This window comes from Orbicella franksi, chromosome 1 (assembly GCF_964199315.1).
Source record: "Orbicella franksi chromosome 1, jaOrbFran1.1, whole genome shotgun sequence".
NCBI lineage: Eukaryota > Metazoa > Cnidaria > Anthozoa > Scleractinia > Merulinidae > Orbicella > Orbicella franksi.
In genome coordinates, this window is record NC_138145.1 from 3328562 (window position 1) to 3353258 (window position 24697).

The 24697-nt window shown below is 37.4% G+C and overlaps 2 protein-coding genes across 2 annotated transcripts; one reads left to right on the forward strand and one right to left on the reverse strand.

The window, feature by feature from the left end:
* The first annotated feature begins 425 nt into the window (after positions 1-425).
* Positions 426-12511, forward strand: LOC145485621 (T-box transcription factor TBX5-A-like). The gene is made up of 5 exons (XM_081464262.1): positions 426-1484; positions 4112-4394; positions 5573-5713; positions 6216-6277; positions 11791-12511. Exons 1-5 carry the CDS (start codon positions 958-960, stop codon positions 11954-11956), a joined length of 1179 nt encoding a protein of 392 aa, XP_081320388.1. The 5' UTR covers positions 426-957; the 3' UTR covers positions 11957-12511.
* On the reverse strand, positions 12506-18481 carry LOC145485615 (substance-K receptor-like). The gene is made up of 2 exons (XM_081464255.1): positions 17495-18481; positions 12506-15734 (listed from the first exon to the last, which is right to left on the reverse strand). Exon 2 carries the CDS (start codon positions 15705-15707, stop codon positions 14631-14633), a length of 1077 nt encoding a protein of 358 aa, XP_081320381.1. The 5' UTR covers positions 15708-15734; positions 17495-18481; the 3' UTR covers positions 12506-14630.
* Between the last annotated feature and the right edge of the window lie 6216 nt (positions 18482-24697).

Genomic DNA, 24697 nt, shown 5'->3' on the forward strand with positions numbered 1-24697 from the left:
TTTTCTCGAATGGTGTCAAAGTTAAAAGTAAAAGTTACATTAAACTTCGCTGATAAATTAGATCAGTTTACAAAAAAGTGATTGAGTGTGACTAAGCATTGTTTCATAGCACACAAAGCACCGAGAGAAAAATTTGTCCCCACCAAACAGCCAGAGTGATTATTGGCATAATTCACCAGAAAGTCGGATTAAATTTCTTTCTGCCACTCTCAATGAAGTCGGTATCTCTTTTTCTTGAGAAAAACTCCTCTTGACTGACTAAATATGATAAGAGACAATTAAATCTTCTTGCTATTGTTGATGTCATATTTGCGCACAAAGTACGCTGAGTAAGCGCGCGATTTTTCATTTCTTTTTTTCTTTTTTTTTTTTTTTGGTGCTGGTGATTTAAGACCATCAGAGTCATTTGCGCGAGTAATTTAGCAACTTCCCTAACTTTTAAATTGTTCCAACCACAGGGATTCTTTGTTGCAGTCGCTTTATCCGACGATTATCAGCTGCGTCATAAGCCAGTTTAAAAAGTTTTAATTGGATGGTATTAATACTAAGCGATAAAGCCCAAAAACCCAAAAACCAAACGTTTTACACCTGCCTCTACCACAGGCAAAATATTTGATGCAGATTGTCGTGCGCTAAGCCGGCCCGCCCAATCACAAGTCGTTGAATACAAAATTTCTGAGCAATTAACGCCCAGCAGTGAATTGTTAGTGTGACACCTTTCTCACTTCAAAGCAGTTTTGTATAAACTTGATGTCTCGGGGGTCAATTAAGGCGATTGTTTATGTGACGAGCCAATCAATTTACACGTCTTACAGAAGCAAGCTAGTTTTCAACCTGAGCCACTGTTAACATAAACGCGGTAAAAGGTGATACATGTTAAAAAAACCCACTGGGTCACTTACTGACTTGTGAAGTTAGCATCTCAGAAAAGAGGCAAGGAGAAGCGAAGTCAAAACCATGAGCGCACCGGCTGATGACAGTGACAACCTCTCGCCGAGGGCTGCAGCTTTCTCAATCGCTAGCTTGCTAACCAAGGATTTTAATGAAAATTCCAACACTCGGGAGACAAGTGAAGTAAATCCGCCCTCAGTGGATCACAAAGAGAAAGGAAATTGGTGGAATGGCTGCCAAAATGATCGATTAGCACAGAAGGCAAAGATCTGCGCGGTATCAAGAGACGTTTACGAAGACCACTCCATCCAAAACATTTTGAACGGAGAACAAACGCGAGGTGAAAAATGCGGAGATGGCAAAAGGCGTGGATTAACAAGAAGTACTTCAATCCTAGATCCATTACAGCAGTTCGCAGCTTGTTGCGACTTGGTTAGAAATTTAGACTCTCTAAAGAACACTGCTTCATACAGTCAGCCGCAAATGAGAGTTATGGAGGTACAGCGTGAGGTTCAAGTCGCCATGCAACAAAGCGATCTGTGGTGGAAATTCTACGCTTGCGGTACAGAAATGGTGATTACAAGGACGGGAAGGTGAGAGAAAATCTTGTCTAATACCATGTATGACAAATCGAGTCAAACCTCATTCCGTAACTGAAGCGATTTTACTGGAATAAAAGGCAAACATTTAGAAAAATGACTTTTTGAAAAGTCTCTTCAAATGTTTATGAACCACTTATCGTGAAAAACGAATCTACTAAAATTCGTTATTATGTTTCTTGAGACACCAGTGAAAATTACACAAATTATTCGAAATGAAATGTTATTAAATTCGTAAAGAATTCCGCCACATTTTACTAAATTTTACGCCTTGCAGAAGGCGGATAGCAATTTTTGCTCAATAACAAAAGCGCTGAAATCCTTCTCGTTGAATTTTTGTCGAACAGCAAAAACTTTAAGGGACTTAATTTTCAAGCGAATGAAACTTCAGTGGTTTGGGTGTAAATTCTTTAACCGCTCTCCCGAAACAACTAACTACCTTTGAATTGAGATGTTAAATTCGAATAAAACGGAGTGTTACTCTCAAGAAACGATTTGGTAAAAAGAAACTTTCAGCTATTCAAATTCATTGCGCTTCAAATTGGTCTTGTCCTTGACATGCAAACTAAGAGCTTACTCACGGCGGAATAATTGTCTTTTGCATTTAATTCAGTCAATGGTTATTTTCGCTGCGGGTAGCTGGGGTTTCTTAATTCTTGTTCGGTAATTGCACAAAACATCCGACCCGGCTAATTCCTTCCATGAAATATGAAAAATAATCTATCCGTTTAACTGCTAACTTGTTTTATGTCATTTCGTTTATAGCTTTCTACCAATACGTGACGTCATTTTCATAGAAATTTTCCCGTGTCCACGCGCGCTTTCGAATGTTAAGAATGCGGTCGCGTGCCACAAGAGTTTTATTTTCTATGTTCTATAATTTCCCCAGGTGCAAATGACAAAACAAATCTCTTTTGGGTTTCTTTCAAACTGTTGATTTTCTTTCTCTGCGTGTGCCTTTGATACTGGATCCTTTCTTCCGCCACAAATCAATTGTTTTATCCAAGGAGTCGAAAGTGGGGTCATCAAACACTGACAGTATTATGTGCAATTAAAATCTTATGAAACACTTTCCGAAGGGAAACGTTAACTTTTGTAGTACCAACTTTTGTCTCAAGCTAGGCAGTAACTTCTAAAGAAATTTGCAACTGGGTGTGAATAGATTAATAAATACGATTTTCCTCGTCCTCTCTCTTTGAACTTTCATGCATTGCATTTGAACGATTCTATTTCCCAAAAATAATAGTTTACTGAAAGCTTAGTGTCTGAGATCGTTTTAGTCTAGCAAAAAAAATGGAATTTCTATCGCAAAAGATTACCTCAGATAAGGTTTCTATCGCGTGAGGTGTTTTGAGATTGGGAAAATTGAGGATGGACCGAGTTCTGAAGTGACTTGAACCTTTCATATGTTACTATTATGATTCCCAGGTGTAGTGTTATTAAAATGCGGGTTAGTTACTTTTAATATGCAAAAAAATACCAGATATAATAAAGATAAGAATTATTCACATGTGGACACAAAGACCTTTTTGATCGCTTATCTCTCCAAGTGCAGAATATCGGCGAAAAGTAATTCAATTGCATGTCCTCTTTGATCAATCACGCTCAAACAAAAAGTTCAAAATCATAGCAAGAGCCGATAGCGATACAAACACTATGCCCTGGGGTATCAAAATAACAAGATAACGAAAAGGTTTTATATCAAACAGCTCGAGCTGAATATAAGATCACTGTGCGTTGAGCGGTGTGATTTAGCAAGGAATGCAAACAAACTGTACACATGTGTATCGCGAAGCACTCTTGATGGGACATGTTGAGATGAGGTGAAAGTTCTTTGTTTTGTTGAGAGTTTCATTATCAGAGAGTCCTTGTTTTCACTTGTTTCTTCTTACTGCATCTGAATTTCTGTATACAAACGTGCACCAATAAACTTGTTCGTCATCACAATATCTTGGTTTTGATAAGCTGTTTTTCAAGACACGGGTTGTTTATTCAGTTCGTCTATCTAAAAATCAGCAAAGCGTAGGTGGAGGAAGGTCCAGATAGCAACAAAACCACAAAGGAGAAAGGCATATGGATAGCGCAAAGTAAACAACCACTTAAGGGTTTAGCGCAGATTGTATTTCCCACGTGCCCTCTTTTTATGGGTGTGTCTCATTGTTTGTGACTCATAAAATAATGAACGATGTTTTGCTTCTGCTAATGAGAGGAGAGATGATTTAAACAGATGACAGGGCTCCCTTAGCATGTGCTTTAGCTTACTCTGCATTTAAACCTTTGTGCTTTGCCTTTATTGTACTTGGCTTAACTTAGTCGACACAGGTCTTGCGCGTGCCTCACATAGCTACTGATCGTACACGTTAAGCCCTTATGAGGGGTTTTGTCAGCATCTTTAGATCACAGAAGCTGAACTCTTCTATTGCTTGCTAGCTGTCCGCAATCAAACTGGCTCAACACAAGGCTTTCATCATGAAAGCGCATGTTTGAATCGCTTGTCACCTGCTTTTCGCCTATCGCGTTGAATTCGGGTAGATTGTTTATTAAGCAGAAAACCCCACCGAGCTGACATTTTATCATTTATTTCAACTTATCTCACGCTAAAACGTTTGATTTCATTGCAGACGGATGTTTCCAACACTCGCTCTTTCTTTTCTTGGAATGGATCCGAGACGTTATTACTCCGTCCACGTTGATATTGTCCCCGTGGACGGCTATGCGTACACTTTTGTGAACAATATGTGGCAAGTAAACGGAATGGCGAGTGAGATGCACGCTTTACCTTACATACAGTCATACCAGGCGGACGAAGTGGCGCACACTGGCCTGTACTGGATGAAAAATGGCGTGGACTTCAAGAAAGTTCGCTTGACGAATCGTCGAGTTGGCCCGTTTAAAGATGGCGAGGTAATTCTTTTTCATGATTACATCTAAGAGTATCTAATCAAAGTTCAAGATTTAATTTAACTCGAAAGAAATCTGTTTTTTGTTGACATTTTCCTCACGAAAATAAGTTTATTAGTGAGAAGCGGCTTTCTTGTATCCCAAAACTGTCGATAAACAGAATGTATGCCAAGAAAAAGCCAATGAAATAAAGCAAAGAATGATGGGAAGTGCTTTTAGTACGCATGTGTTGTTTAGAGCCGCGATGTCTGGCAATGGAAACGCAGTGATTAAGCTTATAATTCCAGATGGTTTTTATCTCTTAAAACCAACAGAACGAAGAGATCAAATGTTTCTAAGTTACTGCGGGTTACGTTCGCCGCGTGCCTCAAGCCACAAGAGTTGTCATGGGGTATTTAGGGACTTTTTGGCGATAGCGAGATGACGATTTTTGTAATTTTCAAACTGACCGAACTCATAACTTATTCATGAGTGTCTTCCATTGTCTTTTGCATTCATGCGTTACCTCGTGTTACTTGCTTTATGCTTTTACATTACAAAGTTAAAACCTTTCAACTAAAAGTCACAAAACCATCGCTGGTCAAACCGGCGAAAGAGGAAGCAAATTATGATCCAAACAGTTCAAGATGTGTCAAATAAATTAAGACATGCGAATGTAATACGGAGAAACCTCAAATTACACAAACGCGCCGGTCAAAAACATTTCGATGCAAATTTTGGCGCCGTGAATAAAACGTAAGAGACTAATATAAACCAAACTTCCCGGGTAATTTTTTAAGCGCAATTTTCCATAGTTTCAACACTGGTATTAAGAGATTTTCCCACTATGAAGTCAAGATTCTTACATCTCTGGTTAGCTGTGAAATTGATATTTTTTGTAATATTTTAAGGAAGGACTGCTGCATTTTCGAAAGACAGTAATTATGAGTTCGAAGACTGAACGGAAGAACTCCCTCGTGGCAACAAAGTCTGTGGTTTTTGAGTGGCTGTCATACCCAAGGCAGATTAATGTTTAAGAGATGAATTTCCGTCTATTATTGTTGCTGGAAATTTTATTTTATGAAAGTCTAAAGCACAATCATCTTTTGATTGTCTATCACTGAGAAATACGTGTATGGTAAAATAATTTTTTTAGCCTTTTCCGCTCTTCTAAGCTGTGTGTCGTTAACAAAATTTTGCAGCTTCATCTAAGTCCGAATAGAAAGTACCAGCCAAGGATTCATGTCGTCGAAGAAACAGAAGAAGGCGTAAAAGTTTCGTGTTCAACTTATGTGTTCCCTGAAACCACGTTCATTGCTGTAACGACGTATCAAAATGAAGAGGTAAGGATAAGAAGTGCATAGATATTCTATACCCGCGCTAGTGAAGACAGCCGAGTACTGTACGATATTTTATAAACGATATTTTAAATATATTTGTAATATACATGCAAATAGTTAGCAGGGTCACATCAGTGAATGCTGTCTTTAATTCCAACCTGTTTTATCGAATAAAGCATGTAGATGTGTGTGTGTTTGTATTTGTATGAATGTATATGGATGTATAGTCGGTAGAAGCTCTGACAAAGCACAACTTCACCTGGCGGATAACTAGCAAGAAAAGGGAAAAAAATATTCACTTGGTGAAGTCTTGGTTTAACATTTTTCCGCAACAAATTCTCGACTGAAAGGAAGAGAATAAAATCTTTGTTAAAAGTCTGTCATGATATCAAATACTTGACTTATTTCATTCCTTTAAAATGTAGCTTCAAACTGTCTCATAACTGCTTCTTTAAATGAAATGATTTTTGTTTAGTTTGAACGTTTTGTTGTTGTTTGTTTCCAGCTGATTCAAATGAAAATCGACCACAACCCCTTTGCCAAAGGATTTCGGGACAAAGGATCAAGGTATATTAAATATTTCATGATATTTCTGATAAAGTTTTGACAATGTAAGCAGCTGTAAATGATTGACATTTGCAACATAAAACCCAAACATCGCTGAACGATCATAAATTCGACAACGTACAAGATATGTTTGTTTTTATTTTATCGAAAATCACATAAACGAGATAGTTAGTTTTAAAGAATCATTTAATCTCAAAAAATCGGAAAGATCGATAAGGAAATTGTGAAATAATCTGACTACCGTCGATTTTGAAACAATGCATGCAGAGAACTGAATATAATATATTTTACTAATGAGTCAAACTCACTTAAAGTTGTACACAGTTTATCACTTTCGAATTCTGTTGATGCACTCTAAGTTGGCGATGGTACCTTATATATCTTCCATTTTACGTACAGTACTGTCGTTAATTAACCGCATGCCTTTGCTTTTCTCTTGTCAAGAACTAAATGCCCACAATCTGCTTAAGTGAAATTCATTCAACTGACTTAAAGCTTGTTTGATTTCAGTTTAAAATACTATTTTAGGGCTAATAAAATTCCAAACAACATTTCGTTTAGAATGAGTACATGTGTATCACATGAAAAACATCAATAGCGCGGTGATGCGGTGTAATACATCATCAATTCGATTCTGTCACTACATTTCCAGCCAAAATTCTTACCAAAATGAAACAATGCTTCGTATTTGAACAATTTACTGCACTTGTAATTCCAAAGGATGAAATTATAAATGCCTTACAGTTAATAAATGTATTTCAGTGATTCGTTAGTAACTGATGTAAATATATGTCTTTGACAAAATATTTCGTCATATGCTTCGTAATTCTCAATCATCGTCGTTATTTTGAATACGCAGGAGGGAATATTTATCAAAAGTTTTTCAAAAGACTTTGACACGAGGAATATTAAGTTCAGTTCAAGGGATTACCGTACCTTGCCTTATCCAAGATTTCAGTTGTGGTTAAATGCCGATTGAACATCACTGGACATGGCTCAGTTTCTATGAATCTTTTAGTAATTTAGTTCTTAGTATTTATAGAAATGTTACTCTTGATTTCTTCCGTTTGACACTGATATCATGCGACTTTTTGTTCACATCTGACTTCAGCAGTTTGTAACTTGAAACTGAACCGTAGTAAATTTACATATACATCTCCAAGGCTTTGTTAAAATTCATTTGAGCTGACAATGTGACAAGCAATAACGATAAACTACAATGAAATGTTTGAAAGAAAAGAATGATAAGGATTGCTATTCACAAAAGTATTCTTTTGTCGCGTAACGAAGAACATCAAGCGAGAAAACTTAACGATTTAGAATTTCAAACTGAAAAAAGAAAGGTTATTTCACTACTCATACTTCACATAACGTGATTTACGTTTTTCGATGTGGCCGACATTCGGTAGTTTAAAATGAAACACGTGGTTTTGAATGCTCCAAAGGAGTGTAAATGTGACATTGAAAAATAGTCTCTGGTTTAGTCAAACTTTGATCACCGATCAAGAAACTTTTCACTCTTAAACTGTTGGAGGCACACCTAAGTGAGGTTCCCTTAATGCAGCAGAAAAAATGTTTGTAAATGCCGAACCTCGAGAACACTAAACTACTTTTGATCGCATTTGTTCTGTTGAGCGTTGAGGTCCAGCTTGTAATGGTTTAGACTTTTTTAGCTGCCCTAGTTAATAATGTGGCGCAATTTACGCGCCCTTACCTTGGTTGAAATCGGGTAGATTTCGAAGCGGGACTTTTGAATGATACACAAGATATTTCTCGGTTGGTTTATCAATACTAGCATAACATTATATAGGGTTAGTTCATTCACCGTAACAGAATACTTCCAGTCAATAACAGTGTTTTCGCTGTGTAGACACAAAGCAGGCTAATTAATCCCCGTTATTTGTGCCAAATGCATTAAAAAGATATGTCAAAGCATTAGTAACGGCCTAGAAGGATTTTGATTTAGCTCAATTCCATGCCCTCGGGTCTTTCGGGCGGTCCAGTTGAGTGATTCCAAACCTGAGTGCTGTTTCACTTGCTTTAAGCCGGTAAATCAAACAGCACTATTGTTTTACTCACTTAATAGTGTACTTAGAATGCCTGGTTATTGTTGAGATTCTAAAGGAAGGCCACACAGGAGTATATACCGAAACATTTGAAACTGTTTCGCCTTCCAGGGCGCTTCCATTATTGAATCTATTGAAATATACTCGCCCCGTGCCACGTGGGCAATTGTCCAAATTTAGCGTGCGTGAAACTGTTTTTTGTAAAGGAATAGTAATTAACATATTTGTGGTTTTTTCTGACATCATATTTAAGAATAAATCTTAAAATCTAAGGGATAAACTTTGAATGAGTTTGCACACTATCAAATAGAACGCCTAGATAAGTTATGCGCTGAAATTCTTGTAGTATAAGGAATATCGAATTACTAAATCAACTTTAAGTTCGCTCTGAGGTAGGACTGCATATTTTTAACTCTTAATTAAAGCAGTATCATATACACTTTTTAACGGGCGCGATAGCAAAATGATTCAGAAAGATGATAGAAGGCTTTGATCTAACTCATTTTGGGTGAAATTAAGAGTATATTTGTAATTTTTCGCGGAGTTCATCATAGGTTTGGTAGAACGGATTAATGGGGAGTCGCAAATACTCGAATACGCGATTTCAGCTAGACTAAACCGAAGAATCTCTTGGGAGCGGGATTTGTTTACACGCCCGCTAAGTTTTTACTTAACTCGTATTCATAAATTTTCCGTTAAAGTTACTTCTACTATGAAAGTTTCAACAAAAGATTTTTTTGTAGTAGCCTCGTGTCGTGTGCCGACTTCACTCCATTATATTCCTTTTGCGTTAATAAACAAAGGAAAATTAAGCAAAGTACTTTGCTTTACAGAATGTTCTTGTGAATGAGTTACAAAACATGAAAAAGATCAAGAAAACCAAAGTCAGAAGTCTTTTGCAGCTTTTTCCGCCCTTTCTAGTTGTGAGAAGTAAATAAGACTCGAAATCTTTTTACTATACGACTTTTGATTCCATTTGCAGTCAGGCACAGAACTTTCAAGATTCATTGTGATGTACACATATCTCTCTTCAGACATGATCATAATTTTCAAAAAATCCCATTCGGGGTGAAAAGAAAACTTTAAGGATTTAATTTGCTCAACATAATAAAATATCTCATTATTTCACCCTCGTGTCGCGTGCCACGCGTCAGAAAGAGCCAATTAGAAAACAGCTCAAGCTGTTAATGACCCATGCGACAACACTTAAACATAATATGGAAGATTTAAACTTGCGCCTAACTTCACTTATTCTGCAGGCAAGATAAGGCTGGAAGCTCTAGGCAACAGGATCATCAGAACCAAAAAGGGTGGAACTATATTTAGTAGCAACTTTTTTGTGCGAAGTTTTTGTGCAAAGGTGTTTCAAGTAAGACATACGTTCAAATGTCTAAAAACTCTAAGGGGCGTTGGCAAGCTAAAAACAATAAATCCTTGTTAATTCAATTTTATCAGCTCAGTTTTCCTACAGGAGTCAATGCGCGCTTGGGACATATCTCAATTAAGATACTTTAGAGTTTAATCTTTGGAAAAAGGGGAGTCATTTCACACATGTCCCCACCCCTACCCTGACAATGACTTTTTTTATTGATATCATTTTATATCATACATCCCGGCACACATTCGATATCCATCTGTCTATTAGATGTTTTATGAACCAGCTTTTCACAAATTTTTCTGACACAAGTATCAAACTTTAAACTTATTTCAATTAGTTTAAGCAAGGATTACCCAATTTAAAAGTTGCGCTATTGCAGTATATCGATAAATATCATGGGGATCTTCCTAAAGTTTACATTTAACGGAGTGTTGTAAACATAACTTTCAAGTAATCCATCTTATGTACTTTCCTGTCGATTAATGCGAGCACATTCTTTTAACTCGTGTTCCTAAAGGATCAAAAATCGTTACCCAGCGGATAAAAGCAGAACATTTAAGAACAAGGGACCTTGTTTTTTTTAAAGTTTGTTAAGCCAAATACGATGGCTCATGCCGCTAGCGCCCCAGTAGACCCCCCGCAGTCAACACCAATGTTATGTTGGTGTTATCCCGACATTATCTTTACATGTTCCCTGAAATCGGTAACTAACTAAAACTGTGTTCTTATTTAAGTCTCGTGAAACATTGCAACACCTGGGACTCTTCTGCCTTGAATTTTCTCTTAATCGAAGCGGTGCATTTGCTGAAAGTTTCTTTGTTTAGCTTCTTATGAAAGACAAAGCTTTAGGTAAAGTCCGCGTGTTACACATCGAAAACTCATTTATAGTTATAATTATCAAGTATGTTGGTTGTGTGCTGTTTCTTACTTGGAGATGAGATATCCGCATGAGGTATACTTGATATATTACTCACAGTCTAACACATGGCTTCATTCTAATTAACAGTAAAATTGTTAAACTCTCAAATTAAAAGAAAGCTAACAACTGCCAAACACAGTGAGGAAAGTCAAATGAAGAATTTTGACATGTCTTGCGAGGACGCGTTGCATTGTGTTTAGCGATGTCTGTTTAAAATCTAGAAAAATGTAGGAGTGTTGGTTGAGACCTTTGTATAATCAAACGATCTATACAAACTTTTCAAAAGCTAAACTGTTATAATCAATTCGTTGGCAGTTTTAGCCCTGAAAAGCACACCACGTTTACAAGCGAATGGGTATTTTGTGATCTGTTTGTTTATCCTCGTGTCGCGTGCCACTAAAACAACTAATTAAAGTTAATCTTTCGCAAAATACCTCGCAGCAAGATTCCTATTGGAGTAAATATCACTATTGTAGCATGAACGTGCGCCATGTTTGAGCGCCCAGCTGAGCTACTGTTCGTTATTATGCCCGCTAGATTTGCGCATGTGTTGGCATGGGCTGCGCACGTGGAACTCATTTTCAAGGCTGTTTCTCCTCAAATCACTTTATATTAAACGACTTGGAAACTTCTTGATCTCTAATTCTATAACAGCTTTATGATAATTCTCCATCTAACCACAACTAAAGTTTAAAAGAAAAACGTCGGGAGATGACAGCAAAAGTTATTATGCTTGATCACTCAAGTTTAGATATGACATTGTAGAGTGCATGAAAACTTCGCCCAGTGCAAGAGAAAATCTCAATAAATTTGCTTCACAAAGACGTTCGTATTTATTTCTGTGGAGAGATTTCATGCCACACAAACAAGTAGGATACAGCTAGAGGTTTCTTTCCAAAGCGTGTGCGGGATAACGTTTCGATTGTTTAAAGCACAGTATAAGAACAAGATTAAGGGTCTATGAGCATGGTGAAAAATTTCCTTTATGAGCTATGGGTGTGTTTGAAAACAGGTTTACTGAGGGATCTGAGGGTGTTCTGAATTTAGAATTGCTTTGCTACATATTATTTGATCTTGACGATGGCTTAATAGAGGAAAATGCTTTAATTAGTTATACAGCAAAAGTAATTTTCTTTTTTTTCTTTTTCAGGCGCAGGTATCTCCCGTATGAGCAGAGAGAAGACGGATCAGACAGTTCTCAGTCTTCTTTGAGCGAACTGTGCTTCTCGACGGCAAGAAATGTTGAGAGGACAGCGGACTCTACACACGTTCCTCTTCCACTTCATGTCAAACTACATGACTTGTCACAATACTAAGAAGAACTTTTGATTAACGAATGAACAGTTCAAATTCGAGAGATCCCAGGAGAGTTTTACTCTAAGTCGATGATGTAGGCTAAAATATAGATTCGTGCATTGCGACTACAGACTGAAAGAAAGTTTAGAAATGAAAGAGAACGAAAATTGGAGTTTTTAAAAAACAAACAAAGACAAAAGGAACTTAGAACAGAGCTAAACTTCGATATGATTCAGGTATTAATCTATATGATATGTTTTGTTAATTGAAACAATTTGTAAATATGTGTTTTCATCAAAAAATGGTCTTCATAAGGAATGACAATAGATTAGTTTCAGTTGTTAGTATTTAATTATGTACAGAGCATTCGTTGGCATTTAAATATGTACAAAGCTTAGTTGAGGTAACGTCTTAACTCTACCTGGGAGTATGCTAGTTTTTAAAAAAACTTTTCAATGGAATGATGGAGTTTTGTTCAAGAAAAAGTTGTGTCAATTAATAGCAATAACTTTAAAAAGCATCTATTAAGAAACTGTAAATAATTAAACACATACGCTTTTTTAGGACGAGGGAACTAAACGAAAATTCTTTGTTGCAATTATGAAATTTGCATTCTTTTTATTTAAAATGTTAGTAGTTTTAAGTTATGCTTTAAGTATCAAGTAATGAAACTTAAACCATACATGTTAAGATTGTTGTCAATTTAACTCACTTGGCCCGAAAGGCCATTTTCAGGACGAGTTCAATTTCAATTTGGATTCAAAGATGCCTAACCCGGGCCATGAATTCCCGGGTTTCCGCAACGACTTGTTCTTATTCCACACTTCTCATTGCTATGTGCAGAAGTATAGAATACTTTCATTAACTAATGATTACAATAACCAGCATATCCAGCAGAGATCTGGGCACCATCTCTAAAGACAGCTTGTGATGAATTACCATAGCAAGAAGGCGAACATGGGAGCATAACACGCTCATCTTCTCTGTAAGTTCATCAAAAAAGCAAACCGTCCATTAATTTATGAAGCACATCAGTATTGACCGGATCACCCACCGGTTCACAAACTTCGCAGAAAAGTAGTTTGCCATTAGATGAGAATTATTGAATCTATCAAATATTCTATTTCAAAAGTGCCGCAAAGGCTGCACAGGCATCAGATTTCAGTTAAAACGAAACTGACCAGAGTGTTTTTTTTTTTTCGTTGTGTAGTTTTAACTTCCAAGACCGACTATGACAGAATATTAAAGAGAATTAAAAAAATTTCCTTGGAAAAAGGTTGATCCGTATATTCACGACAGATTACTACTCTTTGAAATACTCTACACTTTGTTTTACGTCTTGTAAAAAATAAAAACTTACACTTCAAACAAAGCTTGGTCAGTTCAGTTATGAGAATTTTAAATTTCTAATTGGCATGGCTTGCAGCTGTCTTTTACCTGCTGGCAAAATATCATGGCTAAAAGCGAAGGAAATTGAACTGATGGACTTGAGAATGACTTCTCATGTTTCACCATTGAGAAGCTTGGTTAATCACGAAATATTGCTCATAACAATTAAGTGTATAATGTCTCGATGCATTTGATAAAAAGAGCATTATTTAAACATTTCCATGCCGCGGGTCAAACAGACGAATTGACTAAACGTTGGGATGTCTTTGAATAAAACCAAAATATATCGGCAAGACGTTTCCGGCACTTGTATCACAGATGATAACATATTTTCTCTGTCTCTGTTTCTAAGAGATAAAGAGTGGGATCTCTTCAGGTGGAGTGCACTTAAGTTTTGGTTTTAAACATTAACAAAGTTGTCATCGCGCAATTTAATCGCTGCACTCTACATAAAAACTGATCCTCGTCCAGTTGGACAAATTACTGACTGCCATCACGAACTCGACACGAACTGTCCAAAATGGATTCGTTTGGTTACTAGTTTACCTTGAATGTTTTTCCTATCTACACTAACGTTTTTTCTAATCGACATTAGTGTCATCAGTGTTGCTTTCTAATTAAAAAACCGAAATTATTTGCTTTTTTCGCATTAAGTTTCTGTCACACTCAACCAGCTTGTTTGTCTATTTCTTAGACAGTTGGGAGACAAACACTACATTTACAAATTAAAACAACCGACTCTAAAACAATTTCAATGCCTACCCGCGTTGAAACCCACGCGTTTCTTTTTCCTTCTAGATCAATCTTCTTTATTTTGTTGCACAAATTTACTGGGTTATCATCTTCCTACAATGTATACATCACTTAAGCTTATCACTTAACGAACTTAATTCTAGCAGCTATTATAGCTTTTATACCTTTTATCAGTACGAACCGCAGAATTAAAAGCGATTTTAACAGTAACCGAAAAATCTATATACGTTGTAAACTTACATTTAATACCAGGCTTGAGTTCTCTTTACCCCACAGGTCCTTGCATACAATTTTTTCCTTTTTTCTTCATCTACATCTACTGTATCTTGTCAGCTCTAAATAGAAGTTTTCTCACTTAAAACTGTGTTAATGTTCCTTGTACCCCGTAATATGGAAGTTTCTTTATTTGTATAGCTATGTTTCATTTAAAGCTACAAGCTTATTAATTTCATTCATTCGTTCGATCGTTTGTTCTAGAACCGAGCAAAGGTAGCATCTACCCAATTTAGTATAACTTTTTTTCAGTTTAGCAAGCAACGCACATCTGAATATTTATTTTCTGCAGAGAATAATTTTTGAGAATGCCTTGGCGTAAAACCTGCTCATTGTACCGTAACATAAAGGATGCAGGGCACCAGGAAGGCAAGTCAAAATAAAGATATACGCATACATAAGCTCATGATACCGAAATTGATATCCTTGTGGTTTATAAATCCTAAACCACAAAAAATGGGCTTGATACGGAAAATAACAAACTACAAAAATTATAATAATCACAAAAATCATCTTAAGTAGATCTCTTTCCAGGTCAGTGCTCTCTGGCCTACTTCCCCTGCGGTTACTCTCGTTCATCATAGACGTTCGTTGTTCAGTCTCTCTAGAGCGCCTCACTTCATTTTCCGGTGCGGCTTGGAGTTCAATTTGGTCTTCAGTTTCCACAATACACGACGAAGGGACCATCGAGTTTCGCGCCTCTATTGTTTTCTCTGCAATTCTCTTTCTTAAGTTCCAAGCCACTGCACCGTAAGACGCCAACATGATCACATATGGCAGAGCGTAATTCAGGATGAATTTCGTAAGCACATACGTGTCATTGCTGGCTACGGCAAGTTCTTTGCATTTGCCATCTTGATATCTTAGTCCTATGAACAGCGGGAAGGAGATTGCAAATGAAACCAGCCACACCCCAAGAATCGTCAGAAGTTTTACCTTCGTTGATGGTCCTCGCGGATTCGGTTCAACCATGACTCGGTAACGATAGAAAGCGATCGCGGCCAGTGAATACGTTACTACAAGGATTGCCAGCACTTGGAAAGGATTTAAAATGCAATTGGCTCTGACGACTAGTTCCTTGTTTTCCCCGTTCGCTAGCATAACTGGTAAACACACGCTGCTTAGGATTTCGGCAAAGGCCATATTAGCGACGAGATAGTAGGAGAGGGGCTTGTGGTACGGTATGCTCCAAACAGCATAGCAAACCATCGAGTTACCGAGCAAGCTGGCCACGATTATCAGCGAGAAAAGAGCCAAACGGAAAACACGGAGACCACTTGATTCCGCATACTGCTCGACACCGTAATTAGGAGGATCAGTTCCATTTGCGATGGTAGAGTTGTTAGGTGAACTCATTTTGGTCTTCTTCAAGTAGCACGTCACCTATAAAATGTAAAAATTCAGCAAGGATGCCTGAGGCTGTATTTAAAGATATTGGCTAATTTGCATTCGATCGGTTGGGTGCTTTCCGGCACTGGAATATAGTTACCAAATTGCTAAACAATGTAATTCTCGATCGTATAAGGGCTTTAATCGTATATTGTTACAGACGTTTGGCAATAACGTCCATTAAAAATAACACTTCCAGACCAAACCCCCTCCGAAGTTTTTGGGTTGCTAAGGAAGTCACTCAAACTGACGCCGACGTAATTTGACTAGATAGTGAATGAGACAATTAATAATCATTTCGGCACATCAGTCAAAATTCGTGTTAATGTCCTCCGATCAAACTTCACAGCTTGCCAGCAGAGAAATTTAATTTCATTATTGTTTCAATTCTTCGATACGCCGGTTCAGTATCAAATTATATAGATACTTTTTTAGATCTGTTCTAAACGTTTTTTAAAGAACTATGAGCACAGATCGCTCCGACAGTTTTATATAGATAGTGTTTGAATGTTTTGTCATTGAAATCATTTTCAGTCTCGCAATCGAGTTATAAGCAAATTACTGTAGAGGAAGTATATTTGCCGAAATAATGAATAAGACAAAAATAGTTTGAATTAACATATCCATCTGTTTCTCCTGTAAAAAGACTTCGAATCAACAAGCGGTTTTATTTTGGTAAGGACGTACTGAATTTCGCGCAGCGTTAGAAGACTTTAGTACAAAGGCCAAATATTCTTCTTACATTGAAAACGCACATACTCAATCAAGTAGACAACTTTCTATCTCAAAATGGTTTCCAATTTAAACAGTCACTCGAAAGAAATTTTCACTGTGATTAATACACGGCAGTATTCAAGAAATGAGGTACTGGCCTAAACGTTTTACAACCGAATTAAGCATTTAAAAATGATATCCCCAGAAGTTCTTTACTTCGTGTACTATATAAAGGTTTATTGCTTAAAACGTCCTCTGCTGTGTTTAAAGAATCAGCCATAGCCCGCAGCTAATTATGTTTATAAATATTAAGTGGGAATTGTGTGAGTAAAAAATGACTATCCTGTTGTTGTCAAAATACAGCAGGATGGTTTGCTCAGAAAAAACATAACAACACTCATTAAAAACTGGTCGAAGATGAGAAGGATAATTTTGATTGTTTCCTGCTCGAGCGACCCGAAGTTTGAAACACGGACAGCTACATAAACATTGGCCGCTCATGAACCGGTTTCGGTGAATTGCTTTTTAAAACCATTGCACAAAAGAAAGCAGTTTGTTATTTCGTACAAACAACAATGGCAGAAAATTTGCGTTTAACTTTGACGAAAGCGCGGACCTGAAAAAGGAAATTCCTAATTTGCGCGACTTACTACTTTGTATTATTTTCCAGTTAATTGTTTTGCAGTTAGCGCTATTCTCTGACGCGAAGTAAATTCATTGCCTGCGATGAATACAATGAACTATATTTTTCAAAATCGTTCTGTTTTGGACCCATACCAAGTTTTAAACAGAAGGTTTTGCCAAACAAGAACAAAACACTGTTTTGTTTTTGAACTCAAGAGCCCATTCACCGCAAAAGCTTTTCGGCTGACAAATAGCAGTTCTCTAGTTTTTCAGCAAGCGATCAGATATTACAGCCAAGCAAGAAATGAATATATGGTAAGAACAAATGCTAAAGGACAAAAGGCAGAATGAGGTGTAAACATAGCCAAATTGTCAAACAACACTTCACATTCAACTATGAAGTGAACGCACTGTACCTGAAGCTCTGAAAGATGTTCAGTTGCGTTTGCCAGGCGGATTACTGATCTTCGTGACCGGAATGATTAAACTTATAACTTAGAAAACTGCAAATTGAGAGTGAGGGTGCTTATCATCTGCTCAAAACACACAAAACGATGTCAGAATTAATCATACTGTCAGTAAATGAGCCAATAAGAGTGGGCTGGTGTTGCCCAACTTACAGAGCTTTTCACATTAATTGGACAGTGTATCCAGGGATTCGATCCGAATTGAGTATACAATGCGTTGTCAGGGAAGCTAATACTACTTCTAATAATAATAATTCGAAAAAGCGATGATTATTTAATGCTTTTTTCCTTTGTAAAGATTGTCAAGAATTATTAAAGACAGTGATGTCAACGCTAAAAAGGGCGCCCATTTTTCCGTCGAATATCGTCTTCGCACTCTATCTAAACCATTAAAAATTGTTCGTCTTGTCAAGGCGGTTCTTCTCTGGAGCTCTTCTCGATGAAATTTCCAAATTCGTCAAGTTCTAACGCTGAACTATATTTATCTTTAACTGAGCTTGTCTGAGAACTTCCCTTGGAAATGGTTAAAGAAATTAACTGCGACATAAATATGTAAAACCACACTATCAATGTCTTCAGTCTGCTAATGCAGTTTGTACACAGGAAGAGATCTTTGCGGTTTAGTCGCAATGGATGCTTAAGACAGGATTCTTGGCCTTTTTGCGGCGGGTGGAAACGCCGATCATTGTAAGTTAAAAAAAAAACTGTCAACAGATATCTGAATTAAAAAATAAATGCTATGTATATGAGCCGCGGATGAGTCGAGAGATTAATAAACAGTCCTGCAGTTATGTAGCAAACTCAGGACCAATATATATAAAATTCGATTGCTTTACGTCACAGTAAAAGATAGATGTTTACATGGCATCGCAAACTTCATGAGTTTGATTCCCGTTCAAGTCGAATTTCTTTGGAATTGCAAAATACCCAACATCTTTAGTTTGCTTTGAACTAATATAACTGTGACCATTGCCTTTGCTAATCTGTATTAGATCGGAGGAGTTTAATTGCAAGTTATGATGAAACGTTAACGAAGAGTAAACAAATTCGACCCAGTAAACGAATATGGTGGCCCTTGTCACTATACGAAATTTGGAGTTCACTTTTCGCGATAATTTTTCTTATTCTAAATTGCACATATAACGTGACGTTATCGTTCGTTGATATTGGCACAGCGTTGTTGTCACCTATAAGCTCTTGTTAAGGACGGTGCCTACTAAATACAAAGGTGTTTGCGCCAGGCAAGGACCACGCGGAAAATGTAGACCTTTGCAAGGGCTATTGGAATCCACAAAGAATTGGGGTAGCCACGCATTTTTTCGAGATAATTAGCCTTGAATGTCAACAAAAACGTTGACGTCAGCATTTTCTGAAAAAAGAAGGAAAGGATATTTCTTCACAGATTTCCATCGAATACGCCTTTACAAACAGAAAAGCAAACATATTTATAAAGATCTTAAAACTGAATGGTAATTGGTAACATAAAAACCATTTCTGCTATGTTTTTTATATCAAAATCGTTGCAACAGCGCTTTTAGCGTCTATGACAGCCTTCCTTTGATTCAGCCAAAATACTGCTGTCTCGACCTTTTGGAACAGTCTAAATACCTTTTGCTCAAAACCAGAAACTAATCACGTGTTGAATAGGCTTGCCACTTCCATTTCATAACATAAAATGTGGGCGTAACCACGCGTTTTTTCAATTTATTGATCTTTTTTGAAAACTTTTACGGTGCCCGTTACATTTTTCCCTGTCACCTCCCCAGTATGCAAAACATTTGCGTATTTCGCACTCGTTTTACGCGCGCACTACGCCATCCGCAGGTACATGTTTACAGTTGGATTTCAGTATAATTTTCGACAGATAACAGCTAGTTTTTCAGCTGGGAAACATTAACAGTTAGTGGCTAGCGATATGCTGCTATGTTGGTGCTCCTGGGTTAAGTACGGGTTCGTTAAACTTGATTTGGTCACAGTACCGTGACGAAAATTTTGCTTTCATTTTTTTAGTCGCGTACTTGACAGCGTAGCTGATTGCGTCAATGTCAACCCCAGCGCGCGCGTGGCGCTTAACCATGCCTCGCGTGATATGCAGAACGTGTGCGCACTAACAAAAGTAGGCACCGTCCTTAACAGACAATTTTTTTTATGAACGTCCGCGCTATAACTTCCTTCAAATTTTTAGCAATTAAATGCGTCCATTTACAGTGATGACACATCTCCAGCCTTGCATCATCTCGTTTCCCTCCAAATCCAGCTGAAAACGATTCGAAAACTTGACGAAAGATAAACTAATTCCCTAGCTCCGTATTACGGGCTGTGCTCAGAGCAGTGCTTCGCTTAAATTATTTCTAGCTGTTAATTTTGAAATTCCGGGCAAAGGTCTCGGCTACCAGGAGAGGAAACACAAGAGAGGCATCGGCGTACACCTGAAACAAGACCGCAACAAATTTGTCAGTGTTGACTTGCGAGGGTAGAAAATGACAACATTTAGCTTTATTGTTGATTCGTATTTGCTGTTAGGGAAGTGTAAAATCCAACATATTTCTCATTATTTTGAGTTGCTGTTATTTGTAGTCGTAATCATAATGAACAATAAGCGTTGAACTGTAATTAAAAATTGTGTTCTGGGGCCTGTTTCTCGAAAGCCCCGGGACCTTCGAGAAACGGTCTTTTTTAAACCTGTTATCCACCTGCGCGGTTTCATAAGTAATCAATTCTTCAAAGTTCCAATAGTTTTATCCAATCGGACTTTTGCAAACTTTGTTTATGTTGTGAAAGAAGCATCACTGTACTTTGTATGGCCTTATTAATTGAACGAAACTACACACCTCAACACAACACTTACAGCGTTGTAACGCCTCTAATTTGGCGATTATCACGAGAATTAAACTAAACATTTCTGTCGACTAGTTGTCCATTTTTGTCAGGACGTCCAGGTATCATCCATAATTTTTTCGGACAATATTTGGCCTGGCGCATGCTACTGGTGTACACGAGCGTAATTTAAGGCTGGGAAACACTAGGCGACACGTCGCGGGGACAAGACGCCGCAACAATTCCCTCGTGTGACACGGTTAATTTTTGTGAAAATCATTGTCGCTGCGATAAGTTGCAAGAATTCAAACCAGTTTGAATTCGTGCGACTGATCGCAACGACAAAATTAGCGAAAGCGGCGTTGTCGCACCGTGTGGACACTTCCGGCAACAAGTCGCTGCGACAAAATATAAATGAACCAATGAGAGAGCGTCATATATTATGCTCGCTGGTCCGCCATATTGAATTAGAAAACTAGTTCACATTCCCTCTCAAATGAAACCACCGCGACTTGTTTTGCAATCAGTACACACGGAGCGACTTGTCGCCTAATGTGTCTCGGCCATATGCACAAATTAGCTCTTCAGAGAAAGGCACGGTTTTGGTGCAACAGCACAGGGTAAAATCGAAGAAGGCAAAAATAGGGCACGGTTTAGGCACCGGCAAGACGCATTTCTGGCACTCTTTAGCACAGTTTAGGCACAGCCCAAGCACAGTTTAGGCACATTTTATGAACAATTAGGCAAGTTTTTGGGACAAGTACCACAAAGGTTTCTTTATGCCAATTTGGGCTTAGTGCAACCTAATTTGCGGGCTAAAGGCAGCCCTTTGAACAACGTTTTTCAAGGAGAGGATGTATCTAAAAAAGTAGGCATCAGCAACATATGCCTACTAACAGTATATACGCGGTGAAAAGCGAATAATGCGAATCGCAAACTGTGTTCATGTTGAGAATTTAGAGATTGAATAGAATACGGTTTATTACAATCTATCAAATATTTCCCTCGCGCGCGATTGGTCTAAACACGTCACGTGACCGAATATTCCCCAGCTAAAACTGAGGAATATCCGAGAATATTCCCAAATTTTCAAAACTGCGCGTGTTGCGAAAAAGATTTGACGGATAATAAACACAATAGCCGCCATTTGGCGCGAAAACATGCTAGGATATTTGTCCTTGGACATTATCTGTTCCTCGAAGCTCACAGTTTTCCTGGAGCTACGCTCTCGGAAAACTGTTCCCTTCTCGGAACAGATCATGTCCGCGGACAAATATCTTAGCATATTTTTGCGCCAAATGGAGGCTATTGTTTATATATTTATTATATCGCATAACAAAGATTGTAGTATAGGCCTCACACAGGTTAGTTTAAAGAATCCTTTAAGAGCTCTTTAACACACAACTTTGCCACGATTAAGCACGATTTGGCACAATTTAGGCACAGTCTTTGTGACTACAGACTGAAAGAAAGTTTAGAAATGAAAGAGAACGAAAAAAGGAGTTTTTAAAAAACAAACAACGAAAAAAGGAACTTAGAACAGAGCTAAACTTCGATATGATTCAGGTATTAATCTATATGATATGTTTTGTTAATTGAAACAATTTGTAAATATGTGTTTTCATCAAAAAATGGTCTTCATAAGGAATGACAATAGATTAGTTTCAGTTATTGGTATTTAATTGTGTACAGAGCATTCGTTGGCATTTAAATATGTACAAAGCTTAGTTGAGGTAACGTCTTAACTCTACCTGGGAGTATGCTAGTTTTTAAAAAAACGTTTCAATGGAATGATGGAGTTTTGTTCAAGAAAAAGTTGTGTCAATTAATAGCAATAACTTTAAAAAGCATCTATTAAAAAACTGTAAATAATTAAACGCATACGCTTTTTTAGGACAAGGGAACTAAACGAAAATTCTTTGTTACAATTATGAAATTTGCATTCTTGTTATTTAAAATGTTATTAGTTTTAAGCTATGCTTTAAGTATCAAGTAATAAACCTTAAACCATCCATGTTAAGATTGCTGTCAATTTAACTCACTTGGCCCGAAAGGCCATTTTCAGGACGAGTTCAATTTCAATTTGGATTCAAAGATGCCCAACCCGGGCCACGAATTCCCGGGTTTCAACGATTTGTTCTTATTCCACACTTCTCATTGCTATGTGCAGAAGCATAGAATACTTGATTACAGCAACCAGCCTTTCCCGAAGTCACAAATCCTTGTCATTTTCCACTGATTTCTTTTTATTTACAAGTTTAGAATACTGTGACAAACTAGGGATTTTAACAACCTTTTCCCTAGCCATTGCACCCTTGGCATCCTTTAGATTTAGCTTTACATTTCGTCTTTGTCATGCGCATGTAGTTTACGTATGTAAACTGAAACTAATACAATTATTGACATACACTGGTCGATTACGCTTGCCGTCCCCACTCAACAAAAGAGTCTTTCACCGGGAAAACGCCACCACAAAATAAACTAAGGTCCTCAGCTCGCAAATTTCAAAAGCAGAAAAGGACTTAGCGCCTTTTTGTCACTATTATGGCTGATCACTTCAACATCCCCCTTCACCCTCTCTGCTCCCTGGGTGACTGATGCTCAGTGTCAAGTAATCCCCCCGGATAGATCTACAGCCAGTTCTGTGTCAGAAAATTTGCTCACGTGCTAAGCACAAGCCGCTTTACATACATTTTCAGCCTCTAAAAAAACATCCACGCAACGCGCATGGCATCGTTTTCCAGCGGAGAACTGGGCACCATCTCTAAAGATAGCTTGTGATGAATTACCATAGCAAGAAGGCGAACATGGGAGTATAACACTCTCATCTTCTCTGTAAGTTCATCAAAAAAAGCAAACCGTCCATTAATTTATGAAGCACATCAGTATTGACCGGATCACCCACCGGTTCACAAACTTCGCAGAAAAGTAGTTTGCCATTAGATGAGAATTATTGAATCTACCAAATATTCTATTTCAAAAGTGCCGCAAAGGCTGCACAGGCATCAAATTTCAGTTAAAACGAAACTGACCTGAGTGTTTTTTTTTTGTTGTTTTTTTTTCGTTGTGTAGTTTTAACTTCCAAGACCGACTATGACAGAATATTAGAGAGAGTTAAAAAAATTTCCTTGGAAAAAGGTTGATCCGTATATTCACGACAGATTACTACTCTTTGAAATACTCTACACTTTGTTTTACGTCTTGTAAAAAATAAAAACTTACACTTCAAACAAAGCTTGGTCAGTTCAGTTATGAGAATTTTAAATTTCTAATTGGCATGGCTTGCAGCTGTCTTTTACCTGCTGGCAAAATATCATGGCTAAAAGCGAAGGAAATTGAACTGATGGACTTGAGAATGACTTCTCATGTTTCATTGAGAAGCTTGGTTAATCGCGAAATATTGCTCATAACAATTAAGTGTATAATGTCTCGATGCATTTGATAAAAAGAGCATTATTTAAACATTTCCATGCCGCGGGTCAAACAGACGAATTGACTAAACGTTGGGATGTCTTTGAATAAAACCAAAATATATCGGCAAGACGTTTTCAGCACTTGTATCACAGATGATAACATATTTTCTCTGTCTCTGTTTCTAAGAGACACAGAGTGGGATCTCTTCAGGTGGAGTGCACTTAAGTTTTGGTTTTAAAAATTAACAAAGTTGTCATCGCGCAATTTAATCGCTGCACTCTACATAAAAACTGGTTGTACATAACACTCCTGTACGTCTCGAATTCGTCTTTAATTCTAACGATTCACTTAAAACCAAAATAACAAATACAGAAATTAATAAATACGAACTTAAACTTAAATAAACTGAAAATACAACAATACGAAAAACAACAAAAAATAGAAAGGAAAAACGAGATTACTTACAAGATCTGTACGGCACTCCGGAACTGACAACGACTGAATACAACTAAAAAACTACAACGCTTTTAAACGGAATTTTGAACTAAAAGAATAAACTTAACGAGGTTACGTAATAAACAATAGACGATTACATAACACGACGTGAAAAAACTAATTTGCATTTAAAACTGCACAAAAAAGGCACGCTAAAAATTTACCTTTAACAGCAAGACAAAGCAAAATAGAAAAGGCGACCAAAAAACGGAAAAATTTAACTCTCGTGGCTACATAGCCCCCCTAATGGACTAGTAAAGTCTACAGTTCATTACTATAGTGTAACTATACTCAGACACGAGAGTAAGTCCTCTTGATCATTCTTCACACTGGATTTTCTGGTGAATTCAGTTTCTTCAATTTAAGCTTTCTTCTCTCCTTCTAAGAAGCACAGTTTGGTTATTGGCCTTGTAAGAATTGTGGTGG

Coding starts and splice junctions, on each gene's coding strand:
- LOC145485615 (XM_081464255.1), bottom strand. CDS start 15,707: ATGAGTTCACCTAACAACTCTACCATCGCAAATGGAACTGATCCTCCT.
- LOC145485621 (XM_081464262.1), top strand. CDS start 958: ATGAGCGCACCGGCTGATGACAGTGACAACCTCTCGCCGAGGGCTGCA. Junction 5,714..6,215: donor CGACGTATCAAAATGAAGAG/GTAAGGATAAGA, acceptor GTTTGTTTCCAG/CTGATTCAAATGAAAATCGA. Junction 6,278..11,790: donor TTTCGGGACAAAGGATCAAG/GTATATTAAATA, acceptor TTTCTTTTTCAG/GCGCAGGTATCTCCCGTATG.